This window comes from Lepidochelys kempii, chromosome 10 (genome assembly GCF_965140265.1).
Source record: "Lepidochelys kempii isolate rLepKem1 chromosome 10, rLepKem1.hap2, whole genome shotgun sequence".
Lineage (NCBI taxonomy): Eukaryota > Metazoa > Chordata > Testudines > Cheloniidae > Lepidochelys > Lepidochelys kempii.
Window position 1 is genome coordinate 9,261,826 of NC_133265.1, and position 23,273 is coordinate 9,285,098.

General features: G+C 47.1%; 1 protein-coding gene and 1 pseudogene across 5 annotated transcripts in view; one reads left to right on the forward strand and one right to left on the reverse strand.

Moving 5' to 3' along the window:
- SMURF1 (SMAD specific E3 ubiquitin protein ligase 1) overlaps positions 1-4,566 on the forward strand; it is a 59,418-nt gene extending 54,852 nt beyond the window's left edge. For all 5 annotated transcript variants that reach the window (XM_073361901.1, XM_073361902.1, XM_073361899.1 and 2 more), the window contains one exon: positions 852-4,566. In XM_073361901.1, the coding sequence (XP_073218002.1) occupies positions 852-951 (100 nt within the window). In that variant the 3' untranslated portion in view covers positions 952-4,566. The remainder of the gene's footprint in view (positions 1-851) is intronic.
- Positions 4,567-19,824: 15,258 nt separating this feature from the next.
- Positions 19,825-20,880, reverse strand: LOC140917991 (urotensin-2 receptor-like; annotated as a pseudogene).
- Positions 20,881-23,273: the final 2,393 nt, after the last annotated feature.

Below are 23,273 nucleotides of genomic sequence, written 5' to 3' on the forward strand. Positions count from 1 at the left end.
AGGAAGCCATTTTAATAGGTACCCTAAGTATTTTGGCATTCAGAACCAAAATGTAGGAAAACTCTTACTTTGAAGCAACACTTCCAATAAATTATCCACTTAACTGCCTCCCTAATATGCCTCATACTTGGGGCAAAGTACGTAGCCAGTGCTGCCCTGTATGTTAGGCACGCTGCTGTCTGACATTTCATTGGACCATCAGCCCCTCAGACAGCAGTAGCATTGTCTTGATACAGGAAACGCTTTGGATTCAGTAACTTCTCCCCCTGTTAGGCGAGGAAAAAGTTAGCGTTATGATGACTAAACCAGTGCTTCAAAATGCTTTGGACGCTAGCCAGAGGCACGGTAACCTGGTGCCTTTTACATGTTGCAAGTGTTTTCAGGTCAAATATTGCATGGAAATGTTTGTATTGTTATTGAAAGCTTTTAACTTTATTCCACCATTGGAATTATACATTATTATTAAGCAAAAAAAAATTATCAAACATTTCACGTGTGAAAGCTAAATTTTTATTTTAAAAAGTGTAGCCATATTAGAGGCAATATTTTTTTAAAAAAAAACTAGGTAAAGGGTAACACTGAACAGTGAAGTTAAACAAGCTCAAATGCTAACAAAATTCCTTTTTCCCCAGTTCACATCTCCCATGTGCAGGTTCATGAACTACAGGAAAAGGTGCTAAGTAAGCCCTAATCTTGTTTAATTTGGTCACTGAAACAGCTAATAATTTTCACCTCTACCACGGTTCATTTTATAGAGTACATCTTTAAACATGGGTTAACTAGGTTTTTGTAAGTGAAATGTTTTGGGTCGTATACAGCAATGTTCATACTGTTATTTTCATCTTGGCTAGCTTTAACCGGATTGACATTCCGCCTTATGAGTCATATGAGAAGCTTTATGAGAAGCTACTGACAGCTGTGGAAGAGACATGTGGATTTGCTGTGGAGTGAAGAGGCAACCAAAGGAAACAGACACTAGCTCATGGACCACCAGATCAAAAGCTAGAAGAAGCTTGCTGTGAACTTCCTGCTAAGCTGTCTGAAGCATTGGAACACTAGACAACTTAGAGAGATGCGGTTGTTTCCCCTCCTTTGTTGGTGGGGGGAGGGGGCTTTTGGTGGTGGTTCCCAGCCATTTTCTCCCCTTTGTTACAATAATCCCCACCCTCTTCTTTCATCCCCATAAAATGAAATGCAGCCAAGTTCAGCATTTGGCTTTGATTACACCAGATATTCTGCTAGACTTGTAACACATATTGTGATAGGGTCAATGACCTGTGGTCTTTTTATAGGAGTATCAATCTGTAGTTGAGTATCTGAGCTTGGTTTGCTGAGGACTTGCAACTGGTAGGAGTACCTGGCTATTTTGTCTTAAAGCAAGCTTGAGCCTCTTGTAGAGTCCAGCAGCTATTGAATATCTGACTGGCACTGGAATTCAGAATTGCACGTTTTAAACACCTGTTAAAACAAATTTCTAGCAGAAAATAAAACTCCATATGCACATGTAACTGAAGTTCTGCCTTAGCAGGAAGCTCTCAGTGAAAGTAGTGGCTCACGTCTAGAAAAATGAAGGAATCCAGGGCAGCTTAAGTGGTGTATATTATTTCTTTTTGGATGTCCTGGTTGAAATTTAATTGTTTTGCACATGGGAAAAATATTTCTCCTGCAGATTCACTTACCATAGTCTGTCCAAATGTAACTACTTTTCAAAGAAGCTTGGTAAAGAGAAAGCAAACAGACAAAATTTTCAAATCAGATAAATCCAAAAAGCTGTGATTTCTGTGCCACTGTTTTATCTGAGAGACAATTGTGAGTTGAAATTCTAAAAGATTTTATGAGGAAATTGCTAAAAGCTAAGCTAATGGAACAAAGTTCTGTTAAGTCATTGGCCTTGTGAAAGGTGTTTTTGAGGGGGAGGTAAAAGGATAACTATATAGTGAATAAAGTCTAAACTTTACGTAAAGCTATTGGAAGGTTTTATCTTAAGTTCTATAGAGATGGAAATTACTCCAGAGTGCCACATATGGCATTTTTTTCAACTATCTGAAACTAATGTTCAAGGTTGGTACTCTAACTCATTTGCTAAAATGGATTCCCAGTGCAATGGGAAACGAAAGCAAATCAAGTACCTGGGTCAAATAACATTTCTTCCAGTTTGCACACCAAGATAAGACAGTATTTTAACAAAATAACATGACTTCATAAAGAGCAAGTTAGCCATCAAACATGTCTAAACATAAGTAAAGCAGACTTGCTTTGTATAGGATTTTCTTTGGCAAGCCTGATTTTTAGAGAGATTCATTACTGAAACATTTAACAGATGTTATGTTTATGGAATAGTGCATTGGAATTCAGCTGTGGGTCAGAGATTGTTCATAGAAAATGTCTACTGGAATATTTCTATTTTGTCTTTTTTAATTGAATTTGATAATAGCTTTAAACTGTGATAGGACAAAAAGTTATATACTTGTCAAAATCCTGGAATCTTCCCCCTTTGTTTTATTTTCCATTGACCATAAGTCTTGTGATTTGATGTTGGGGGTATCAGAATTGCATTCCAAGTATGAAATTGTATAATTTTGAGAGATTTGCACAGTTTGGCTAGAGAAGCTCACATGGCAGGATTTTGTAAGAAAGACCTGTTCAGACAGCTGTACGTAGAGTCTTTAGAATCTAGTGGCACTTAAGGACCAGTTTCTGCATTATGGGTTATTGGGCATGGAAGGAGAAATTGTGTGACACTTGCAGTAGAGGGAAAAATGCAACTTTCTGCAGCCGCACATCTGTGCAGTCTTGTATTGGGTAATGTAATTCCACTAGTCCTGGCTTGTTGAAAATGGCTATGAAATCAGTCACTGCCAATGGGATGTATTTAACCCTTTCAATGCATTTGTATGTGCAATATACCATAGGCAGATAGGAAAAATCCAAAACAGGTTGTTGCCCCAAAATATTATATGCTGTCTCACATTGTTTTTTTTCACTGAAAGGGCTAACAATAAATAAATAAATAAACCCACCAGCTTCACACAAAAGCACAGCTGGCTCTCTAAAACCAATCAAGGTGAGGATGAGGGCTCTCAGTCCGGAGAACTGCAAGTCAGCAAGCAAGTTAGCATGTGATAGTTTCTCTCTTTTTAGATCAACACTTCGTTGGTTGCACAAAATAGGCAAGGATTTCTGTTTTGTAAAATTCTATGTTTTTGTATATTTAAAAGCCGTGCTAATGTCCCTTCTCCATGTTGGCAGCAGTGAGGAGAGGGAACTGTCCTCTAAATTACTTAAGCGATAAATCTTTGGAACAGCTTTCCCACCTCTCCCGTTATGTTGTCTTCAATTTTGTGCCACTACCGTAACGATGGAGCATTAATTTTATCATTCTGTACATGAATGTGTGAGGGAGGCCTTGAAACTGTCTGGATGGAGAAAATAAACAAGCTAGGCAAGTGTGGGTTTAAAACAATGCTTGGTTCTGCCTAAGACTCAGTATTCTGGTTTCACATCTGGTTTCATGGCCAAGAAATTGTGAAAGACAAGCAGAAAGTTGAGATGAGATGGTGCTGGAGGGAACTTAGTCATTGATTGACTGAGGTTTTTACTGAGTCTGTTCTTGTCACCTCTGACACCCAGAATTTTAAAGCATGTTCTTTCCCTTGTGGTCTGCCAGCATGAAGAAGATGGAACGTGTTCTCTGCAACAACTTCCAGTGTTTGAACTGGTTGGTTGTTTACAGACTTGCCCAAAGAATAACACAGAAAAGTTTACCGTTCACATTTCACTATCACCCATCTGCCTTGTACACAAATACATTTTGGAGCAGACCTGAGGAAAGTGCAAGTTACATCTTCTGAATTCTTTCTTGTACCTATTCCAAAAGCAAATTTAGAAACTGCTCCAGTGGTACAGACTTTCAGTCCTTGCCCTGATATTGCTTATCAGCCGATCCTATACACTCAGGGATGTAGGAGACCACCACTCTGCTTGTGTTTTAAATCGGGAAGAAATGAGACTGCTTTATGAATGTTAGAGTTAACTTGGGCATTATGTTTGACAGAGCCCTGCTTTAAAAGGCTGCTTGTTGGTTGAGATGGTGAAATCAAAGCTTGCTCAGCTGTACATTTTTAGTTCAAGTCAAGGAAGGTGGTTTTGAAATCTAGCAGATTTCATAAAAGTAAAGACCCCGCCACCACACACTCTGTGCCCAGGGTCACTGCTGTGTCGCACAGCAGGGTCCCGAAACACAGTATATGTGATTCTGTTTTTAATTTGTTAATTTTTGTTCCTTGACCACTTTATAATGTATTTTTAATTTATTATTTTGTAATGTCTTGTTTAAGTATTGCTGCTATCCTTGTTATTCTTCCCACTGTTTTTATTGCAGATTTATTTTGTGAAAGTTGTACACTAAAGTTTCATTTTATGTCTAAATCAAAGTATTTAAAGAAATACTAGTTCTATTTAATGTGGTTATGGAACCAGCTGGAATAAACAGTGATTGTATAGTAGGCTGGACCCAGGAGGTCATGTTCATTTTTGTTACATATGCAATAAACTCACAACTTTAAACTCTTGGTATCTACCATTTTGTTTCTCAAACTGTGGATAAGAAGTGATGATTGTGACTAAGGGAGTGATGTCAGTCAGCCCGTATTTGGGGAATGGTAGAACAGTAGGGAAGGCAACAAAGAAATGGATTTGAAATGCAACTAAACTGAGTATTTAGCAAAGCTTACAGTAGAACCTAAGGTGTTTGACAGTCTGCATCTATAATGTTTTTTACAAAAGCTATGTAAAGCATTGGTTAATCACTAATGCAGCACTAGCAATGATGGACGCTCTAATGGTGACCAGACACTTTTACCACAGCATTGGCTAATTCTCTGCAGACAAGCTGTGAAAGGTAGCAAAGAAATCCGTTAGATTTAACTGAGAACACATGGGTTCTTCAGATGAAAATCTTCCCCAGGTAGCATTCGTTATCTTTTAAACTGTACAGTTTGTTGGGACATTTTTACCAGTCCTAATTTGCTTCCCTCCTCTGGCTTGTCATGATCTTTGCTGCTCCTTCTGCAGCTTCCTTCCTTTCTGCGAAATCTCTACCCCCAGGAAAAACAGATATTCCATTTTAATGGTACTTGGGTAAAAGTAACTGACAAGTGTGGTCTCATATTACTAATGTTTTGCTTTGGCAATGAGAAACTTATTTTACCGAAGTGACATAGACTACTGCTTGGCTGTATTTCCAAGGTGGATATGGGTGTTCTGGGCTTGATACGGGGGCATGTGTTGTGGCATAGCCTTTCCTGTCTAAAGCTTTTCTTGCTATGGTTTGTTTGATCTTCATGCATATTGTTACAAAACTGGGATCATTCATCTGTTTTTGCTGTTTGTTGTTGAGTCAGTTTCATGGTATAATAAGTGAATCTACATGTAATGAGTGAATGATTGTGGCCTTAATCCAAGTTTTTCCTTTTTCAACCAGCTAGTAGGGATTTAACCACTTTTGCTGATGGTTTGGAACAGAAAAAGCCATCAATTCTTCACTGCTCTGTCAAGCATTTGTGCTACCTTGTGTTTTCTTTATTAAATACTTTGGAAAAAAAATTCCTGGTCTCCATAGACTTCTTTTGGTATGCAAACCCATAGAGTGCTTTGGAAATTTTTTTTTCTTCCTGACACTATAAATAGGTGGCCATCTGTCAATTAATTGATACTTTTTTGAAGTGAGGGTCTTGGATTTTTTTGCTTTGAAGCAACTGAGATGACAAGGCTATATTGTACTCTCTGAACTTTTAGTAGAGACAGAAAAATGTAAAGTTTCTGCTAAAGGAAAATATAGGGATAATTAGCGGACAAATAACTTGCCCTCTTATAAACAGAAATGCAGGAGGTCCAGATGGAATAAATCTTTTGGATTACGTTTTCCATTTCCTCTGCCTTCTTTCGACAAGTCTGGTGGAAACAGCATCCGGTGATAAGGATCTGCCCATTAATGACCTCACTTGTTTATGTATTTATGATGCTGCCTGTGGTGTGCTATGCACTGTACAAACACGCGGGAAAACAGTCTCTGCCCCAAAGAGCTTAGTTTAAAAAAGCAAGACAAAAGGTGGTGGGAAGAGTTGTAATATACAAACAGTGGGATAGGTGGTGATTGGTAAGCTTATTTAATACATTTGTACAAATGTATCTTATATTTTGATCCCCAGCTACCCCCTTCCCTATCCCTTTAGTTCATTCCACACCCCCTGCCTCTCTCATTTCCCTTTTACCCAGCCCTCTTCTGCAGTTACCCCATCTGTAAAATGGAGATCATTATACTGACTGTTGAAAAGCGCTTTGAGATCTACCAAATGGAAATCTCTCTGAGTGTTATATGGCTGAGTTGCAGAAAAACTCAGCCAATCAGAGCAGCTAAACAGAAAACACCCTTTAAAGTCCACCTCATCTTTAATCCATACATTTTACCTTTTGTAAATTACACTTTCTCATTCCTTAACCTTAACCTTAGTGGAATTATCTCTGAGTTGTAAAAGGTTAACCGATAAGCTTGGTGCTTATCAGTTTCTGTTAACAATTTAACTCCACCCATGGTCCCTGGCTGCCACGGGCAGTCGAACCCCACCTAAAACGTGGGAGTGCTGCAGCACCCCTTGCACCCAGTTAAATGTTTAACCGTGTAACCAATAGAATTTTAATCAGGTACCTGGTTGTTTTTACATGCCTAATTTATTACCCCTTTCACTCTCCCTGCCCTCAGATGCCCCACGGTTCTCTCTCTCCTCATTAGGCCAGAAGCAGTTCAGAAACACGCTGGCGACATCAGAGCACCGTAAAACGTTGTGTTACTGCTTCTCTGCCAACCCCTGCTGCAACCCCTGACTTCTTCCAAGAGAGGTGCTGGAGCTTGTCACTGCTGCTGATGGAGTAGGTGCTGCAGCCACGTGCCCTAAGCAGCTCTGTCCACTGGTCCCAGTGCTTAAATGGGGAGTTTGGCTTGCAGCGTTGAGCAGAGAGGTGCCAAGGTCATGGTAGTGTTTTCTTAGCTAGTGGAACCTAGTTAGGGATGTTCACCCAACAACTGAGCCATATTTTGGGTGGCTTTACCAGGTATTCATGGCTGTGGGTTGCTAATTACGGCATGACCTGAAAGGGGAGGGTTAATTGTTCTGGCAACTAGCGATGGTGCTTAGTCTCTCTAGACTCTCATTGGCTGTCAGTTATTTACTAGGGGGATTGTCCAAAAAAATGCTTGTGTATTGAATGTCTTCTCTGAGCCCTGCTTGGACCAGTTTTCTTCCATTCATCTGGCAGCACTGGTTTACAAGAGGTTTGCAAGGAGATAAGTGAACAGTCACAAGGAGTTGGGATTGGAAAATAAACTGAGTTGCTGGTCTCCAGTTGTAGGGCTCTTCTTGGAAAATTAGGAGCTAGGCATCCAGGATGCAGGCTGCTACCTTAAAAGGTTCTCTCCAGGCTGTTCGTTTGTGGCTGGGATGTTTAAAGAAACCAGAGGGAATCCGGTGTCCCATTCTTACGAAAATTGAATAGGATTTAGGTGTCTAACTCAAGTTCCTTTGCAAATCCTAGCTTGTTTTAGCAACAAAGAGTAAAACCAGCTTGAATGATTTCTTGGGGGTTGTATTTTCCAAAGGGGAGCTGGCCCAGGTCACAGGGGAACTACCTTTTTAGAAAAGCTGATTTGTCTGTGCTTGGAGCAACCACAAACCTAGACAGGACACTTGAAATTAATTTACTAGTCGTTGGGTGTCAATCTTGCCCCATGTAAATGGATGCTATAGTGATGAGTATAGATACCTTAAGATTTACCACCAAAGGTTTCTGGGAAAGCAACCGGTTGTGGCAGTAGAAGTAGAATCCTTGAAGGTTCCTACTTAATTACACAACAAATTAGACCTCAAAGTTTATATCGAACTACCGAGTGAATTGCTGGTCATGCTACTTGGGTAAAGGGTTAAATCTTTCCAGGAACTGGCATCTACTGAAGATTTGAAACTGATTAGCAGCCACTTTGCTGTTAAAACAGGAGTCAGGACAAAATGTACCCCCCAGCTGCTAACCCTGTCAAAGCCTCTAATTGATGGTGAAAGATTCATTTAAACAGAACCAGCTGCCCTTGCGAGCCAGGGCCTATCTATTGGGAGCTGAAGACTGTCTTTTTTTTTTTTTTTTCTTTTACAGGCAGATGCCCTTTGATGAGGAAATCTTTGAGAAGAGAGAGAAATTATGGGAAGTCTGTCATGGTTACATTTACCCCACTTGTGCCAGGTTTCATCACGATTACATAAAATGATAGGAAGAAATTTAACACTTCCAAGATCCCCTTGTTGAATCTGTTTAGCCACTAATCTTCGCTTTTGTATGCTGAGAATAAGGGCTCAGCCCTACTGCTGTGTGCTGAGTGGGTGTGGTCTTCATTCCTTTTACCAGCTCCTCTGTAGGGGTCAAGTCCCAAGTGAGAGGGCTGAGCCTGGGTGTGGAGAAGACGCATGGCTGAAGCTACGTGTGAGGATAGGATTCCACTGAAATGAGATTATGCCTTCCAGCAAAATCAGGTGTGCCCGGGGATAGCATAGGGGCATTTTGATCACATGACTGAACAGATGGGGGAAGCAATTATTTAGGTGAACTTTCGGGATGGCCTGTAAAACTTGCCATCGAGTGAAAAGCTAAAGAAGTTGAATCTATTTAGAAAGATCAAGATTTATCAAAGAGAAAGTTAAGAAGGCAATTATCACAACCTGTAAGTACCTACATGGAGAAAAATTTCTGGTTGTCAACGGTTCTCTAATCTAGCATAACAAGATCCAGTGTCTGGAAGCCGAAGCCAGACAAATTCAGACTAGAAACGAGGTGCAGATTTTTAAGGAACGGGATTAACCATTGGAACAATTTACCTAGGGATTTGGTGGATTCTCCATCACTCAACATCTCTAAATCCAGGGTGTGTGTCTGCTCAACCAGAAGTTATGGGCTTGATACAGGGATCCCTGGGTTAAATTCTATGGCCTTTACTATGTAGCAGGTCAGACTAGATGATTACAATGGTACCTTTTGGCCTTAATTTCTGAAAATACCTGATCCAAAACTCCTAGAGCTAGCACTGATGTGTGTTATTGTTGGCTCCTGGTCAAGGCATGTTGGACTGAGATGCAGTTGAGCCACTCTGCATCAAACCTTGAGAAATGATGCAGGGCTTGGGGCGGGGAGAAAGCAAAGGAGAAAAGGATCTTTTTCTTCTCCACCGAACCAGAAAGATCTATCACTCACCCAGATGATGGAGATGGTACCACAAGCGTCTCCCAGGACCTTGCAGAGTAGATGAATCCCTGTGGTCAATTTCAAGTGCTCCTGCTCTTAGTTCTTTCCATCTTCCATCGATTCCTTCAGTGTTACTTTAACTCTTAATATGTCTGCTTAGTAACTCCCTGTGCACCGGCTCTTTGCCTCCAGCCTCAGTGATCCCTAGGAGGGCACTTCAGATAGAGCGTGTTAACATGTGTCTGAAAAACAGAAGCAGCTCTGTAAGAGGCCAAACTACACAAGCTAGGCCCTGTGTCCCTGGAAATGAAGGTTTCTGAAACCTTCTAGTGCTTGGCCGCCATCCTATTTGGCTCTGCTCACCTCCTGAAAGGGGTTATTAGGTTGGCTTAATGATTGCTGTGCTTTTGGCAATCAAAAATTGTCAGCCCACAACAATCTGCTGCTCTTGGCAGAGACTGCCACTGGTTGGCCCCCACTGCATACGAGCAGAGGTATGTATGTATGGGGAGAAATTATTTTCTGAACTTTCTGCTGCTTACAGAATAGAACCTATGGAGTGGGTGGGAGGGGACATGAAGGGGTCCCAGGGTGTGCTCAGGAGCTCAGCGGGTTTTGGGGGGGAGGGGTGCTGTGCGGAGAACGTGGACCTGCGCCGAACTTCATCATATTGAAGTATTTTGGCCTCTGTTTTCTTTTGTTTTGCAGCAGCATGATCACTCAAGGGGCCTTTGGTGCAAATGTTGACAGCACATTTTCTGCAGGTCGTCGAGATGGGAGCCCCAGTCGTTAGTGTCAGGTCCATGCGGCACAGCGCAGTTCCTCCAGGCCTGAGGATGCTCGGATCTGGTTGCCAGGTTGGGAGGTGTTTGGATCCAGAGTGCAGGCGCACGCCCACTCATTACAGGAAAAGAACATGACTGTAGCAGCTGTGAGGTCTGAATGGTTCTTGACGGGATTCAAGTCTGCCCGAGGAAGAAGCCAACAGTCTTTATTCAACTCCAGTTACTGATTTATTTCCCCCTCTCTTGAAGGGCTGCCAAGGATTCAGCAAATTCTACTGCAGCAGTGTCAACCCGCTGACCCCAGTGTGACAGGCTCCTCCTGAGGACTAATTTATGACTTAATTGGCCATGATGTGAAGAAATGCCGTTAAATAACCGCTTTCAAGGGGACGATCTTCCTAATCATTACATGTTGTTGTTCATTGAGAGTGTCGGTTTGATGCGCATCCATGTGGATTTTGCTGGGCCCGGTGCCTTTACAGTTAGCTTGTCCACTGAACTCAAGGTATGCTTTATGTGCTTCATCTTGAGGAGACATCAGGGCCAGAAAGTTTAGCAGAACTGTGCGGGAGGGGGACAGGGAGGGCCAATGTAAATTAGAGGGGATGGAGGATAAGAGAGAAGGGCAATGAGAAAGCAAGGGGGAAATGTGTAGCCATCATATGTGAGGGACATTGTGAAGGAAGGAAAAGGAGGCAGGAGTGTGCAGAAGACAGACTGGGGAAGGCCTAGGGGCGGGGCACTAGAATGCCTAGGAGAGCTATGTTTGTATTGCATGTGGAAACCAAGCAGCTCCTTTCCTTTCTGTGCTTAATGCCCCCGAGACTGGCCTAAGGTGGTAGCCCCTTGCCAGAGCAGGCAGTGTCGATGATGGGGAAGATGCAGAAGCGAAGCCATCCTGACGTCCAAGGTCCCAGGGGAGGAAGGGTGAGAGTGACTCTGGGCATGAGGATTCAAGAGGGAAACGGCAAAAAGTCAGGAATGCAATAGTAGAAGCCTACCCAGTGTGCCTAGTTCATCCCGTCTGCAAATTATGGTATTGTGGGCTAGTGGTTAGGGCAGGAGGCTGAGACAGGGGCAAACTGGCTCTGCCAATAATTTGCTGTATGGCATTGGGCAAGTGGTTTCACTTTTCTGTGCCTCAGTTTCCCCATCTGCAACAAGAGGATAACAGCCACCCTTACAAATCACTCTGACACATTCCAGTGGCCGTGCTCATAGGGCTCCCTTTCAGCACCCTGGACAGCATTTCCTCCCCCACCCCTTTTCCTTCGTTTTGACACCAGGCTATTTCTTCACCACCCGGGGCTCAAAAACCCAGCAATGCTACTCCTTGACAAGTGGACTCGCTGGATCTTCATTAGCCAGAGCCCCCTCCTTGCTGAGCCTTGATTGACACATCGCTCCCATTTTCCCCCTTGACTTCTTGTGCCGGTCCTGAAAGGAGGTTGGTGCTTCCCCAGGGGCACTACTGGACCTTCACGTTGGGAAGCTGTAATTCAGTCTTGTGTGCTCTCAATCAGAGATCTTCTCAGCAGTGCCCGTGGGTCCCTGCCTGTGCCCTACACATCCTCCAGCTCTAGTATGAGGGTATGTAGGGAGGGGCAGACCCACCACTACTCTAGGTCCTTCTCAACCACCTGCGGCTGGACACGACCATTGCAGTGTGGTTTTGTGGTTATACCCAGAGGTAAAAGTAAGTTGGTCCGGTCCAGCATACTGGACCGGCTTCCCTGGTGGGGATTTAAAGGGACCAGGGCCGCGGCCTCTGCGGGGAGCCCTGGGCCCTTTAAAGCACCGCCGGAGCTCCGGCAGCTCCCCGCAGCGGCCAGAGCCCCTGGCCCTTTAAATCACCTCTGGAACCCTGCTGCCGCTACCCCGGGGCTCCAGCAGCCAGGCTCGGGTGGTGATTTAAAGGGCCCAGAGCTCCACGGCGGCTGGAGCCCTGGGCCCTTTAATTCGCCCCAAGCCCCGGGGCTCTCAGCTGCCTGTGCAGCTGGTAGCTCCAGGGTGATTTAAAGGCCCTGGGGCTCCCAGCCAGAGCCCTGAGGCCTTTAAATCTTGATTTAAAGGCCCTGCCTCTTCTGGTTGAGGCCATGCCCCCTCAGGAAAGTACCTGTAAGTCCCTTAGGTTACTTTCAGCCCTGGTTATACCTCTTGACAAGAATGTTTGTATCTCATGCTGATCGTCAAAGCCTTCAGGAGGGAACTTTTTGACCCCAAACACAGCATTACAACACTGACCAGACACGGCCCTTTCTTTGGGCATGTGCAGGAGCAGAGTTGCCTTTCTCGGGAGCAATAGCTATTGGGTCCCTGCCAAAAGCAGGGTATGCCTACAAAAACCTCAAGAGTGGTTCAGCCAGTGGTGTGCTGGGGGCCTTTGTCCTGCGCCCCAGTATCCTCTTGTTCTTACCTTGTGCTTCCTGTCTGTCTGAATCCACCCATTGTCTCACCTTATGCTTAGATTGCAAGCTCTTCGGGGTATGGATGCTGTCTTTTCATGATGTGCTTGTATAGACGTTAGCACTGATCAGTGATTGGGTTCCTAGGCATTACTGGAGAACGCATCATAACAGACTTGGGGCACCAAGCGGCTGCTCTGGCCTGTCACGTCTTGTGTTCTAAAGGCCTGGCCCAAAGGCCCACTCCACATAAACCTAGCAAAGACAGCAAGGGACAAGTGAAATGGAGAGCCGACGAACTCCAAGAGATATTGGTTAGGATCAGCCCATTTTGTTAGCAGTGTCCTTCAGTCATTTAGGGCTCTCGTCTGGTGCTCAGGCTTCTTTTCTATGCCAAGAACTCATCCTGGGATAACGTCTCCATTTAGAGATGCCATTACGAGATTCACCATGCTGGAAAGGATCATTCAGCCACGATCCCTTCATCTTCCCTGGGGTGAGTGGAACATGTCGTTCTGGTACCGCGTGTCCTGGAATTGTCATGGCTGCAACGCCCCTCCTGGGGGTTCCACCCTTTGCCCAGGCAACTTTACCTCTGTGTTAGGAAATGATTTAAGGCCTCAGTGGGAGGGGAAAGACAGTAACAGCCCATTGCCCCACCAATTCAGGGAAGCGATGGGCAAGCGGCCATGCCCAAGGTGAGGCTAGCAGGAATTGCAGCCTGGCTTCTTTTTGTAAGGCTGCAGGATCCTGACCTGATTTGAATCAAGCCCCATCATCGCTGTCCATTAATTAATTGTGTAGCTGGTGGAGACTTGGAGGATGCAGCTGGTGGGAGCTTACACACAAGTTGTTGCTGAGGTCTCTCCTGATGCACTGCTCGCTTCTCCCTAGCAATCCTGTCCCCTCCAGGAGGTGGACTTTCCCCCCAAACTTTATGGATATGATTTATTCTCCCTCCCCCTCACCACCCCTGGGTGTTAGATTAATTGGAGATGGCTTTCACTTCCTGTCCTAAACTACTGGGCTGTGTTGCTTTGCATGTGTTACTGACTGCTGGCAATGTCTGTACTGACACCACAGGGATTGGTGAACACTGGACCTGTACCCGTTAGCACCAAAAACACAAGCACCCACCACTAGAGCTAAAGGAGTCCTCTCCTCCCCTTCTCTTCTACACAGGTTCTCCACTCCACTCTTCACTGTGGTATCAGCGTGAATTCAAAAAGGGCATTTCTAAGCAGCAGGCTTTTAGCCTTGCTTGAGCTGGCCACTAAAGGGAGACATGATGCTGCCTTCCTCACCAGAAGTGGTAACATTTAGGTAGTGGGGGCAGTGGTTCGTGTAGGGGCAGCTTGTGAAGCTCTTTGAGATCCTTCAGACTGAAAAGATACTCTAGAAATGTTGGATGATGTCATATCAACAGCTTCCCAAATGCCTAGGGTTTCTTTTGCTAAAGGTCAGGACGTACTTTGATACTTAATGCATCTAGGTGAGTGAAAGTGTTCTGAGTTTCCAAGCTTGGTAGCAATCCTGTGAGAGATTTTGGGCGGGATGGGCCCACAGGGCCTCTGTACTTGTGCTTGCAGCTACAGCCCAGTGGAGAGCTGATTGTGCGCAGTGTGAGGGCAACTGGCTTTCTGCTCCCCGCACAGGAATCAAAGGCCTGCTCCACAGAGTGCGAGGCCGCTGCAGCCGAGCAGGGAGGTAATAGGTGGATGTAAAAATGGAGCGTGGACGAACAAAGGTAAGAGAGGGGGAGGAAAAGTCACTATGGAAACAGGTGCCTAAAGAGGCACCACCAGGGGTTTAGAGAGAAGAAATCCAGCCAGACAAGCCTGACTGGTCTTTTTGTTCTGAAGGGTTACAAAATGCCGGGCCAAAGGGCCCGCAGGTGGTGCAGCAGATTGGGATCTCAGTAAAGCCTCAGATACAGTCTCACAGAATCGTATTTAAAGATCCAATCAGGGCTTGCACAGAAAAGTTGGCCTGTGGCCTCGGATCCGAAGCGCTAGGGTAGCTGTGGCTCGCAGCGCATCGAGCGGGGCAATTGCCTCCTGAGCACCGCAGGGACCAGCGTGGGGTCCGTTCTGATTGTACGTCTTCGTTACTGATCTGGAAGGTACATCTACCCAGCCTGTGGCAGCGAGGCTCAGAGCCCGGCTCGACAGACCCAGGCTCGCGCCACGGCACTAAAACCAGCAGTGTAGACGCTGTGATTCAGACTGGAGCTCACCCCCCTCTCTAGCCTGCACAGCTCTTCTTAGTGCTAGAGCGTGAACCCGAGTCTGCGGAGCGGGATCTGAAACTCATTGCCGCTTGCTGTGTGATGGACCTGAAGAGGGAGTAAAGAGCACCTCAATGAAACGCCTAGATATGAAATTGGGACAGTCCTCTGCAGCGTGGACTAATACCAGTGAGGAGGCTGATTTTGTGGCTTCCAAGCGTCACAGCAAATCTATGCAACCAGAGAGACTTTAGTTAAATGGATGGGCTGCTTCCTGCCCTTCGGGCACCAAGCTTGCAGCTGACTGAGTGGTGCTATGGAGGGGAAGGGTTGTCTTGTAGCTGGGAGTAAGGAGTCCTGGGTCCGGTTCCTGGCTCTGCTAAAGTTTTCCCTGCAAGGGCACTTAATCAGCCTGTGCCCTCATCTGTAAAATGGGGACAGTACTTCCCTGCTGTCACGCATGGGTGTGACACCTCCCCAGCGCAAAGGGGCCACTCTTTGTAAAGTGCTATAGGATCCTGGCATGGAAGAAGCCATTAGTCATGCTGTGTATTTGCTAACCTCTCTGGGCCCAGCGGGTGAGCGACTGGCAGCCATTCACTGAGCTGTAGTTTTCTGCATGGTGTCCTTCAGATAGCAATAAAGTGGTAGCAACTTTAGATCCCTGCTGACCTGGATTAGATCTGGGCCACTGACCCACTGGTGAAAGACTCCAGATCCACTCACCAATCTCCAAATCCCCCCACCAGCCTGTCCCTGCAGGACGGTGATCGTGTTCCCCGTTTGTCTGTGACTCACGGCCCCCCGGCATGGCAGTGACTCTGGGAATGTGTTCTTGTGTGAGGGGAGTGGGTCAGAGCCTCTGTGTGTGTGGAGAGGTGATGGCACTGGCAGTTTTGCCTGAGTGAGGACTGCGGGCCTGGGCCCACTGTGTTTTGTATACAGAGCCCATTAAATACGGTGACGAATTCCCACTCCCAGTGGCCCTAAGAACTCATGTCTCCAGTAGAACAATGGCTGGAGTATGGCTTCCAACCTAGGACCTCTGGGCCTGACCAGCCCTTGGGAGGGAGGGACTGGCGGATGTATATCTTGACTCGTAGGTTAAATTTCCCCGTTTCTAAAGTGGGACCAGTGGCGGATTACCACACGGGCCAATGGGGCCTGTGCTCAGGGACCCCAGCCAATTTGCGACCCCCGGAAAAACCTTTCCCCACCGTGGCCCTGGGGCTAGAGGAGCTCTTGCTTCCCACCGCGGCCCCGGGGTCGCAGCAGGGCACAGCATCTCTGGTCTCGGGGCAGAAAGCGGCAGGGCTGTGGATGGAACAGGGGTAGGGTCACAGGGGAAGGGGTGGAATGGGGTGGGGCCACGGGCAGGGCCCACAGGCAGAAGGGGTGGAATGGAGGTGGGACTGCAGGCGGAAGGGCTGGGGTGGGGCCACAGTTCTGATGCCAGGGCACCAGGAGATCTTAGTCCACCTCTGAGTGGGACCCTCCCTTTCCCATTTCCTGGCAGTGCCCACACGGCTTGGCCCACTCCCCCCCCCCCCCTGCGTCCCCCTCTGGGCCAAGCCTCGTAAACTGCTCCCACCCACACCATTTAAAGGGACCTGCTCTCAGCTCTGGCCCAACCGAGAGCTTCCCCTCTGTGCAGAGAAAACTGTCTCCTTCTCTTTCCACGAATTTTTATTTTACTGATGAAACCTTTGCACGCAATAATAAAAATGCAACGTCTGGCGCGGGGGGGAGGGGGGCTAGCAATCAATGGGCTTGAGTGCCCGCCTCGTGGTGCCCTGTGCGTGGTGAGAGAGGAATGCAGCAGAGCTGGGCGGGCTGGGCCACAGCCATTCCTCACTCTGATGTCGCAGGGGAGTGGAGCCCAGGGAGCCTGGTTGCGTCCGCACTGCAGCCGGTCACCCACCCGCCTCCTGGGCTTGTCCGGTGTTTTAACTTTGGCCCTTCTGTTGGGAGAATTGTTCCCTGGGGTCCACCGACAGCATCTGTGCCGTGCACAGCCCTTCGTCCACCACGTATTCTCCCCACGCGCCCTGTCACAGTGGTTACAACCTCCAGCGCTCTCCTGCTGTGAGGTCCCAGGGCTTAACCTTCTCTGCTGAGCTTGGTCACCTGTAGGGTACAGTTCACGATGCGCCATTGTCAGCCAGCTTCTCCTTCCTGGGGTGTTACCATTGGGTGCTGTCAGCCAGCCAGCAGGGATAACCTACAGCAGAGTCAGTTTGTTGCCTGCCTAGGGAAAATGTTAATTGTGTTCATTTTAATTTCATGATGGTGCCCAAGTAGCAGGCTGAGGGGGACCTAATAACAGAAGAAGCTCAGTTAGATGGCAACCATCACTGTTGGGGCAGGAACCAGTAGAACAGGGGCAGGTGCATAGGTGCAAGTGACAGCAGGAGGTTTGGCACCGTTGTTCCTCCCCCGCCTCTGTCTCCCAAGGAGAGCCCAGCGACAGAAGACCTTCTTGGGGGGTGAGTTGATAGGGATACAGCTCTTCCCCACGGACCCTAGAGAGAGGGAAGGGGACACGAGCACAGTGATACTCAGACTGAGGTTTGGGAGCTGCAAGTGGCTTTTTAATGCGTCTCCTGTGGCTCTTTGCAGCGGATGATACTAACACAACTTTTGACTTAATTATTAATCAATCAGGATGCTTTTTCACTAGCTTATTAACCACCTGTAGTTGATAACATAATAATACTTGGCCAGTCATTTTGCTGTGAGAATACTATATATGTATATAAACTAAATCTCTCCCCGCCAGACTGTTTAAATCTGAATCTATAGCACTGCAGTAAATGAGATAATGAATTCACACCACTGTGGCTCATTTGGGTCGCTAATTTGGCTCCTGAACCCCTGAGGTCTGAGCATCCCTGCAACAGAACAAGTGGCGAGGATCTTATGGGGAAATAACTGTTCAACTTGGGCCCGATTGTCTTGGGTCAGACCAGAACGGGCCTGGAAGGTGACTGTGAGGGAGTGCACACGAGGCTGGAGGTGTGTGGAGGGCGGTAGGATCGCAGGAAGAGAGCGACCGGGTGGGCCAAGCGAGTGGATGTGCCTGTGTGGGTGGGCGGAAGTGGATATAACTCTGAGAGTGGGTGGGGGTGAAAGCTGGAGTGGGCACCTGTTGGGGGGAGGTTAGGGGCTGGGAGAGGAGGTGGGGGGGGGGCGAGACGAGCGGGAAGAGTCAGTGGATGTGTGAGGAGAGGGATGGGGGAGAGCATCCATGGCTGTGAGAGCACGAGCCAGTCAAGTGATGCAGTGCGAAGCTCAGGCCAGCAGCCTGTCCCCCTCCACACCTTACCTGGATCAGGACCATCTCTGCAGGTTGCAGCTATTTTTCCAGAGCTGGTTTTTAATTATCTTTACTGGCCTACAAAGAATTGCGTGCAGGGCAAGGAGGCATTCAGTAAGACAGAAGCCTGGTGGCCTCAGACACGGGTCAGGCCAAAAGCAGTTGCCCCAAAGGGCTCAGACATGGCGGTCTGGGAGCCCCGCTGCCTCGTTGAGGGCAGCAGCAAGCACCATCTGGCCAGCGCAGAGGGACTCCTCCAGGCCTCCAGAGGGGGCTGCCTCCAGAGAAGGACAATTGGTGGAACATGTTAATGAACGCACACTGGAGCCAGGGGAGTGTCTACATTAGGGCTCCCAGTAGGTGTTAGCAAGAGAAGCCATTTGTCACTAAAATTCCCTAATCTAGGCCAGGCCTTTCAAGGCCCCTTGTGGCCTAGGGAAACTGTTTCTGCTTGTGCAAACACCATGCCTATGTTAGACTGACTTCCCCCGAATTTCCCACCACTGCTACCCGCAGCGAAGTCCCACCAGTCATAGCGCTTGGGAGAGTGTCCGTGTAGACAGACTCCCAGCCGCCACTGTTGTGGAGAATTGCTCGGAGCAGGCTTAGTCACTGTGGTGGTTAAAATGCTGTCAGCCTGCCTAGACTAGAGCCCTTCCACTGGCAGACCCATACAGCGGTGGTAGCAATGGTGGGAAACGGTAAGCTGATGTAACATAGGCCAGGCCTTAGAACCACATCCAGCCTGTCAGATCCGCCAGGGCACTAAAATGCACAGTAGAATTGACTCTGTCCTTGAAAGTTAACTTCTGTTGTGTGGGTGTGACGAGGGAAGGTCACAGCCTTCTGGGTCTGGATTTAGCAGTCGTTCGATAGCTGTCAAAAGCAACGTGTCCAAAACAATCCCGAAAGCACGATGGCACAGAACTGAAAGGATCAATTCAGTTCAGAGCCCTGCGTTTTGCCTGTAGATCATTTAACTAGTAAATCTAAAATAATTTTCAATGGAACTTCAACGGTCACAGTGAGACTGGGTTTTAATGATAATCTGAGATACTCCCCAAAAAAGAGAAGCTGGGAACCTCGTTCTTCCAATGGTCAGAGATTCTGCCTCTCTTAGCTGGGAGCTATTGTTTTACCTCTTTATTGTGGTGACATCGTCATTGTTTATTAACATCCTATCAGCTCTAACACACTGGGCTCTTCAAGGGAAAGATGTTGATTAAAATGCAAACACAAATTAAATTAACTGGTTCTACGGGGCGGGGGGGAGCAGCATCTGTGTTTTCCATTCAATTACATTAGATTTAAAGGCTCTCTCTTAATGTGGAGAAGCAGTGACTGCCAAGTATTAAGCGATCCTTAAAGCCTTTATCTGGTGCTGGATGCCAGAAAACTGAGGCATCGTGCTTGTGCCATGTAGCCTTCTTTTCCTTGCCACACCGACTCAAAATGAGTGTTACATAAACATAATGTAGACCAGAGCTGCTACTGTAATGATCGTCTACATGTGTAATGACCTACCAGCACCATGTGCGGGCAACATGGCTAGAACTCAGGACTTTCAGCTCCAAAGCCTGGGCTTCTACCATGTTCCCAATAAGTAACTTGGTTAGCTGGTAGCTGTAGTAGGCTCTTATCCTCTATGTGGATCGGCCACCAGAGGGGAATATGTTGCTCATACCTAGTGTGTTACATTTGAATGTAATTTCTGGTGCAGCTGTGCCACACAGGTGGTACCAAACGTAAATAAAACCCATGAGCATGAACCATTAAATAATTCCCTTCCCCTTCACACCGACTCACCTTTCACAGAGTGCAGACATCCTCATTAGTGAGCCCTGTGATCTGAGCGATGGCTATGGATTCTGTGTATGCGTGGCTTCCAGAGACCATGGACCTCCTCGAGGAGTGCCTCTTGGGCTTTATCTTGGAGAGGTTGATGCAGTTCTTCTGGCGACTCCTCAGGTACTCTTTGTAATTCTTGGAGAGCAGCGTGTAAAGGAAAGGGTTAATGCAACTGTTGCTGTGGGCCAGGCAGGTCATGATGAAATTGATGTAGACCATGGTGGTGTTGGTGCGATTCGCTGGCTTGTAGTAGTAGATGCTGAGCAGCTGCCAGAGCCAGAAGGGTATGAAACAAGCCCAGCAGGTGAGGACGATGCTCAATATCATGTACAGGGTGCACCAGTTCATTTCCCTGGTGGTGAAAACAGCAGTCTGAGATCTCTAGTGTGTCCTGGCCAATTTAATGTATAAGTAGCCGATGACAAGCCCAGGGGCCAGGATGCAGGTGTTAAAAAGGATGGTGAGGTTCACTTTGTAGGTCTCCATCTGCCAAGTGGGGTGGCACATGCGCTTGGTCACCCCGCCCTGGTCGCTCAGCCTGAGGTCTATGAAGATCATGGTTGGGAAGGTAAGAAGAAAGGACATCAGGCAGGTGACAGCCCTCCGGTAGTCTCTGGATCTCCCAATAGTGTCTAATGGCTTGACTACAGCTACACCTTGACTACACCTTTCGGTGCTCATGATGGTGAGGATGAAGATGCTGGTGTGCATGGTGAGGAGGTCCAGGCAGAACAAGACCCTGCAACCCACATCTCCAAAGTACCAGTCCTTCACGAAATATGTGCAGACCACGAAGGGGATGGTCGACAGGTACAGGAGATCTGCCAGCACCAGGTTGACAATATAAATGTACATCGAGCCAGTGAACGTCATGGAGAGATTCACGACCACCACCGTGTAGATGCTGCCAACTGTGCCCACCAGGCGCATCACGGCCAGGATGCACCCCAGGAAGGAGGTGACCAAGACATCACTGGTGTCAGCGAGGACTTCAAACGTGGCATTGGCATGATCCATGGCGTTCTTAGGGTGGCAGGGCACAGAAGTGCATTGACCCAGCTCCATCTCTCTGCGATTATGGATTTTTCCAGCCCCAGAGCATAATAATAGATGCACTTAACTGTGAAGATGTCGTGTTGAGACGCTGTCGTCAGACGTGCAGACAGATTCCATACAGCTGAGCAGACAGGGCTGCGTTAGATACAAAGGTCCCTGTCACTATGACAGCATCATTCTGATTTTTTGCCGGTGCCCACAAATTTACAGCCTCTAAAAAAACAATTGCCACTCTCCCTCAGCGTTATGTTTCACCCTGCAGAAGACAGCCTTCAAGGACCACAGATGGAAGTGAAGATAGGAGTCCGTTATCTGCAGACAGCCGTCTTCAAGTCCAAAGGCTAAAACCCCTAATGTATATTAAAGCTGTAGCTGGCAGATAGATGGGGAAGCGATCGCTCTCCTGGAAATAATCCTGATGCAGCTGCCTGTCCAAGCTGTTTTCCTTCCCCTGAAAATTCAGGCATTTATTTACTCTGATTGCCTTCTAAGTGGTCCTTGTGACCCTGGGGGCTTTTAAGTTGTCAGCAATTGAACTGAAGCTGCGAGCAAGAGTTGCTCTTCTCCTGACCTGTCCAAAGTTCCCTGGCATGTAAAATGACAGATAAACAGTGGCCCGAGTGCTGTGCAATAGGAGCTGATAGCCTCCCAGAGACAGAGAGGGAGAGAGAGATGTGAGGGTGATCTGCTCTCCTTGCAGATGCTAGAATGTAAATTGGAAGCAGTGTTGGTTTAATTCCAAGGCAGATCTTAGCTGCTGTTAACAAAGATAAGGCTGGACCACTGAGGGGTCCCTGCCAGTCCTCAATGAGGTGGGTATTAGGCTCTGGGCTGAGAGCAGAGCTGGGATGATCTGTTCCAGCAGACGCCTCTCTCTCCCCATGCTGGTAAATCCATGCATTTTCCAAGAGCTGGAGCTGGAGAGACGTGGGATCTGCTGCTCTGACAGCCCCCCAAGAGGTGGGATTTGTCCCTTTTCGGAACAGAGGAGAGGAGGTAAAACCAGCATTGACACATTCTTCCCACACGGATGCATGCACACACCTGGCACCTCCTGCTCCCTTAGCAGCGCTGGGTGTTGGGCTCTGCCTCTTGAAATGTATTTCTACAGGGAGATCTTTGCTCCTTTCTTTCTAGGCTCTTGCACTGTAATTTTAATTTTGCACAGCTCTTCCTTTGTGCTTCAGGGGGGCGCTGAGAGGCTAATTCCGCTGTGCAAGATGCACATACCCTCATTTGATTTGGGCATGGTGGGGGGCTATTTTTAAATCTGCTGCCTCTCAGGATGGAGAGGTATTGAACCTGCAGCTGGAACATGTATTCCAGGAAAAGTGAGCAGAGAAGCATGAAAAGACCAAAAGGAAATGCTGTCTAATGCCTCATTCCTGTAATAGGAGGGCCATAAAAATCAGAAGAAAAGGAATGGCATAACCCTAGCTAACAGTGGCATGAACAAAGTGTGATCACTTACATTTCCACAGTGCATTTTATAACAAAAGATTGCCAGAACAGATTAGATGAAGATCCCCTTCCTTTGTGATGGAGTCACCTCTGGGGTGGAATGCATCAGCTGCTTAGCAGCACACAGCAACAGCATGTAATTGTTTAGGAGAGGAAGCGCAAAATAATAATGCTGGATCTAATTGCCGCGGCTGTTTAAGCACATGGTGTGTCGTTATCCCAGTTTGTATTTTGGCAGGATACTGGGGCTCCCAACTCTGGCGAGACGGTCTGGGGCATCCTGGGGGAGTCCGCCCGAAGGAAGAGAACCCCCTCCCCCTGCAGCAAGTCCCTGACACTGAAATAGTGCTGCTGTTGCTCCACATTAGCACTGGTAAGAAGTGCATTTCTCCCACGTGTATTGATTACGGCATGAAACTTTCAGCCACATCCTACATACAGGCTGAGGCCATCCGATACAACCATGCTTTGGCCATTGTCTCAGTGAGTGCCTTGCACTTCCTATATTATATCAGGGATCCCTAAAAGGTACGTTGCCCTCACTGAGTGTGGCATCTATGTAAGGATGGAAGAGAACCCCAGAAATTCCTTAGTCACTGGTCCGCTACGTAATAAATATTACAATTGTTAAAGCCACAGTGGCAGGTTGGGTTTACAAGACATCCTGGGTACTGATTTAAAGTGCAGCTCTGCTCTGAGGAGTGACAGTAAAAATGGCACCATTGCATCTCCATCGGGTGTGGGTAATTCCAGACCAAACAGTCACTTTAAAGGTAAAAAGATTTGTTTTTCCTTCGCTGCCAGTCTGAGATCTGACAGCCAAGCAAGACTGATTTTCTTTCTCTCTCTCTCTCTCTCTCTTTCTCTCTCTCTCTCATATACTACACCCATCT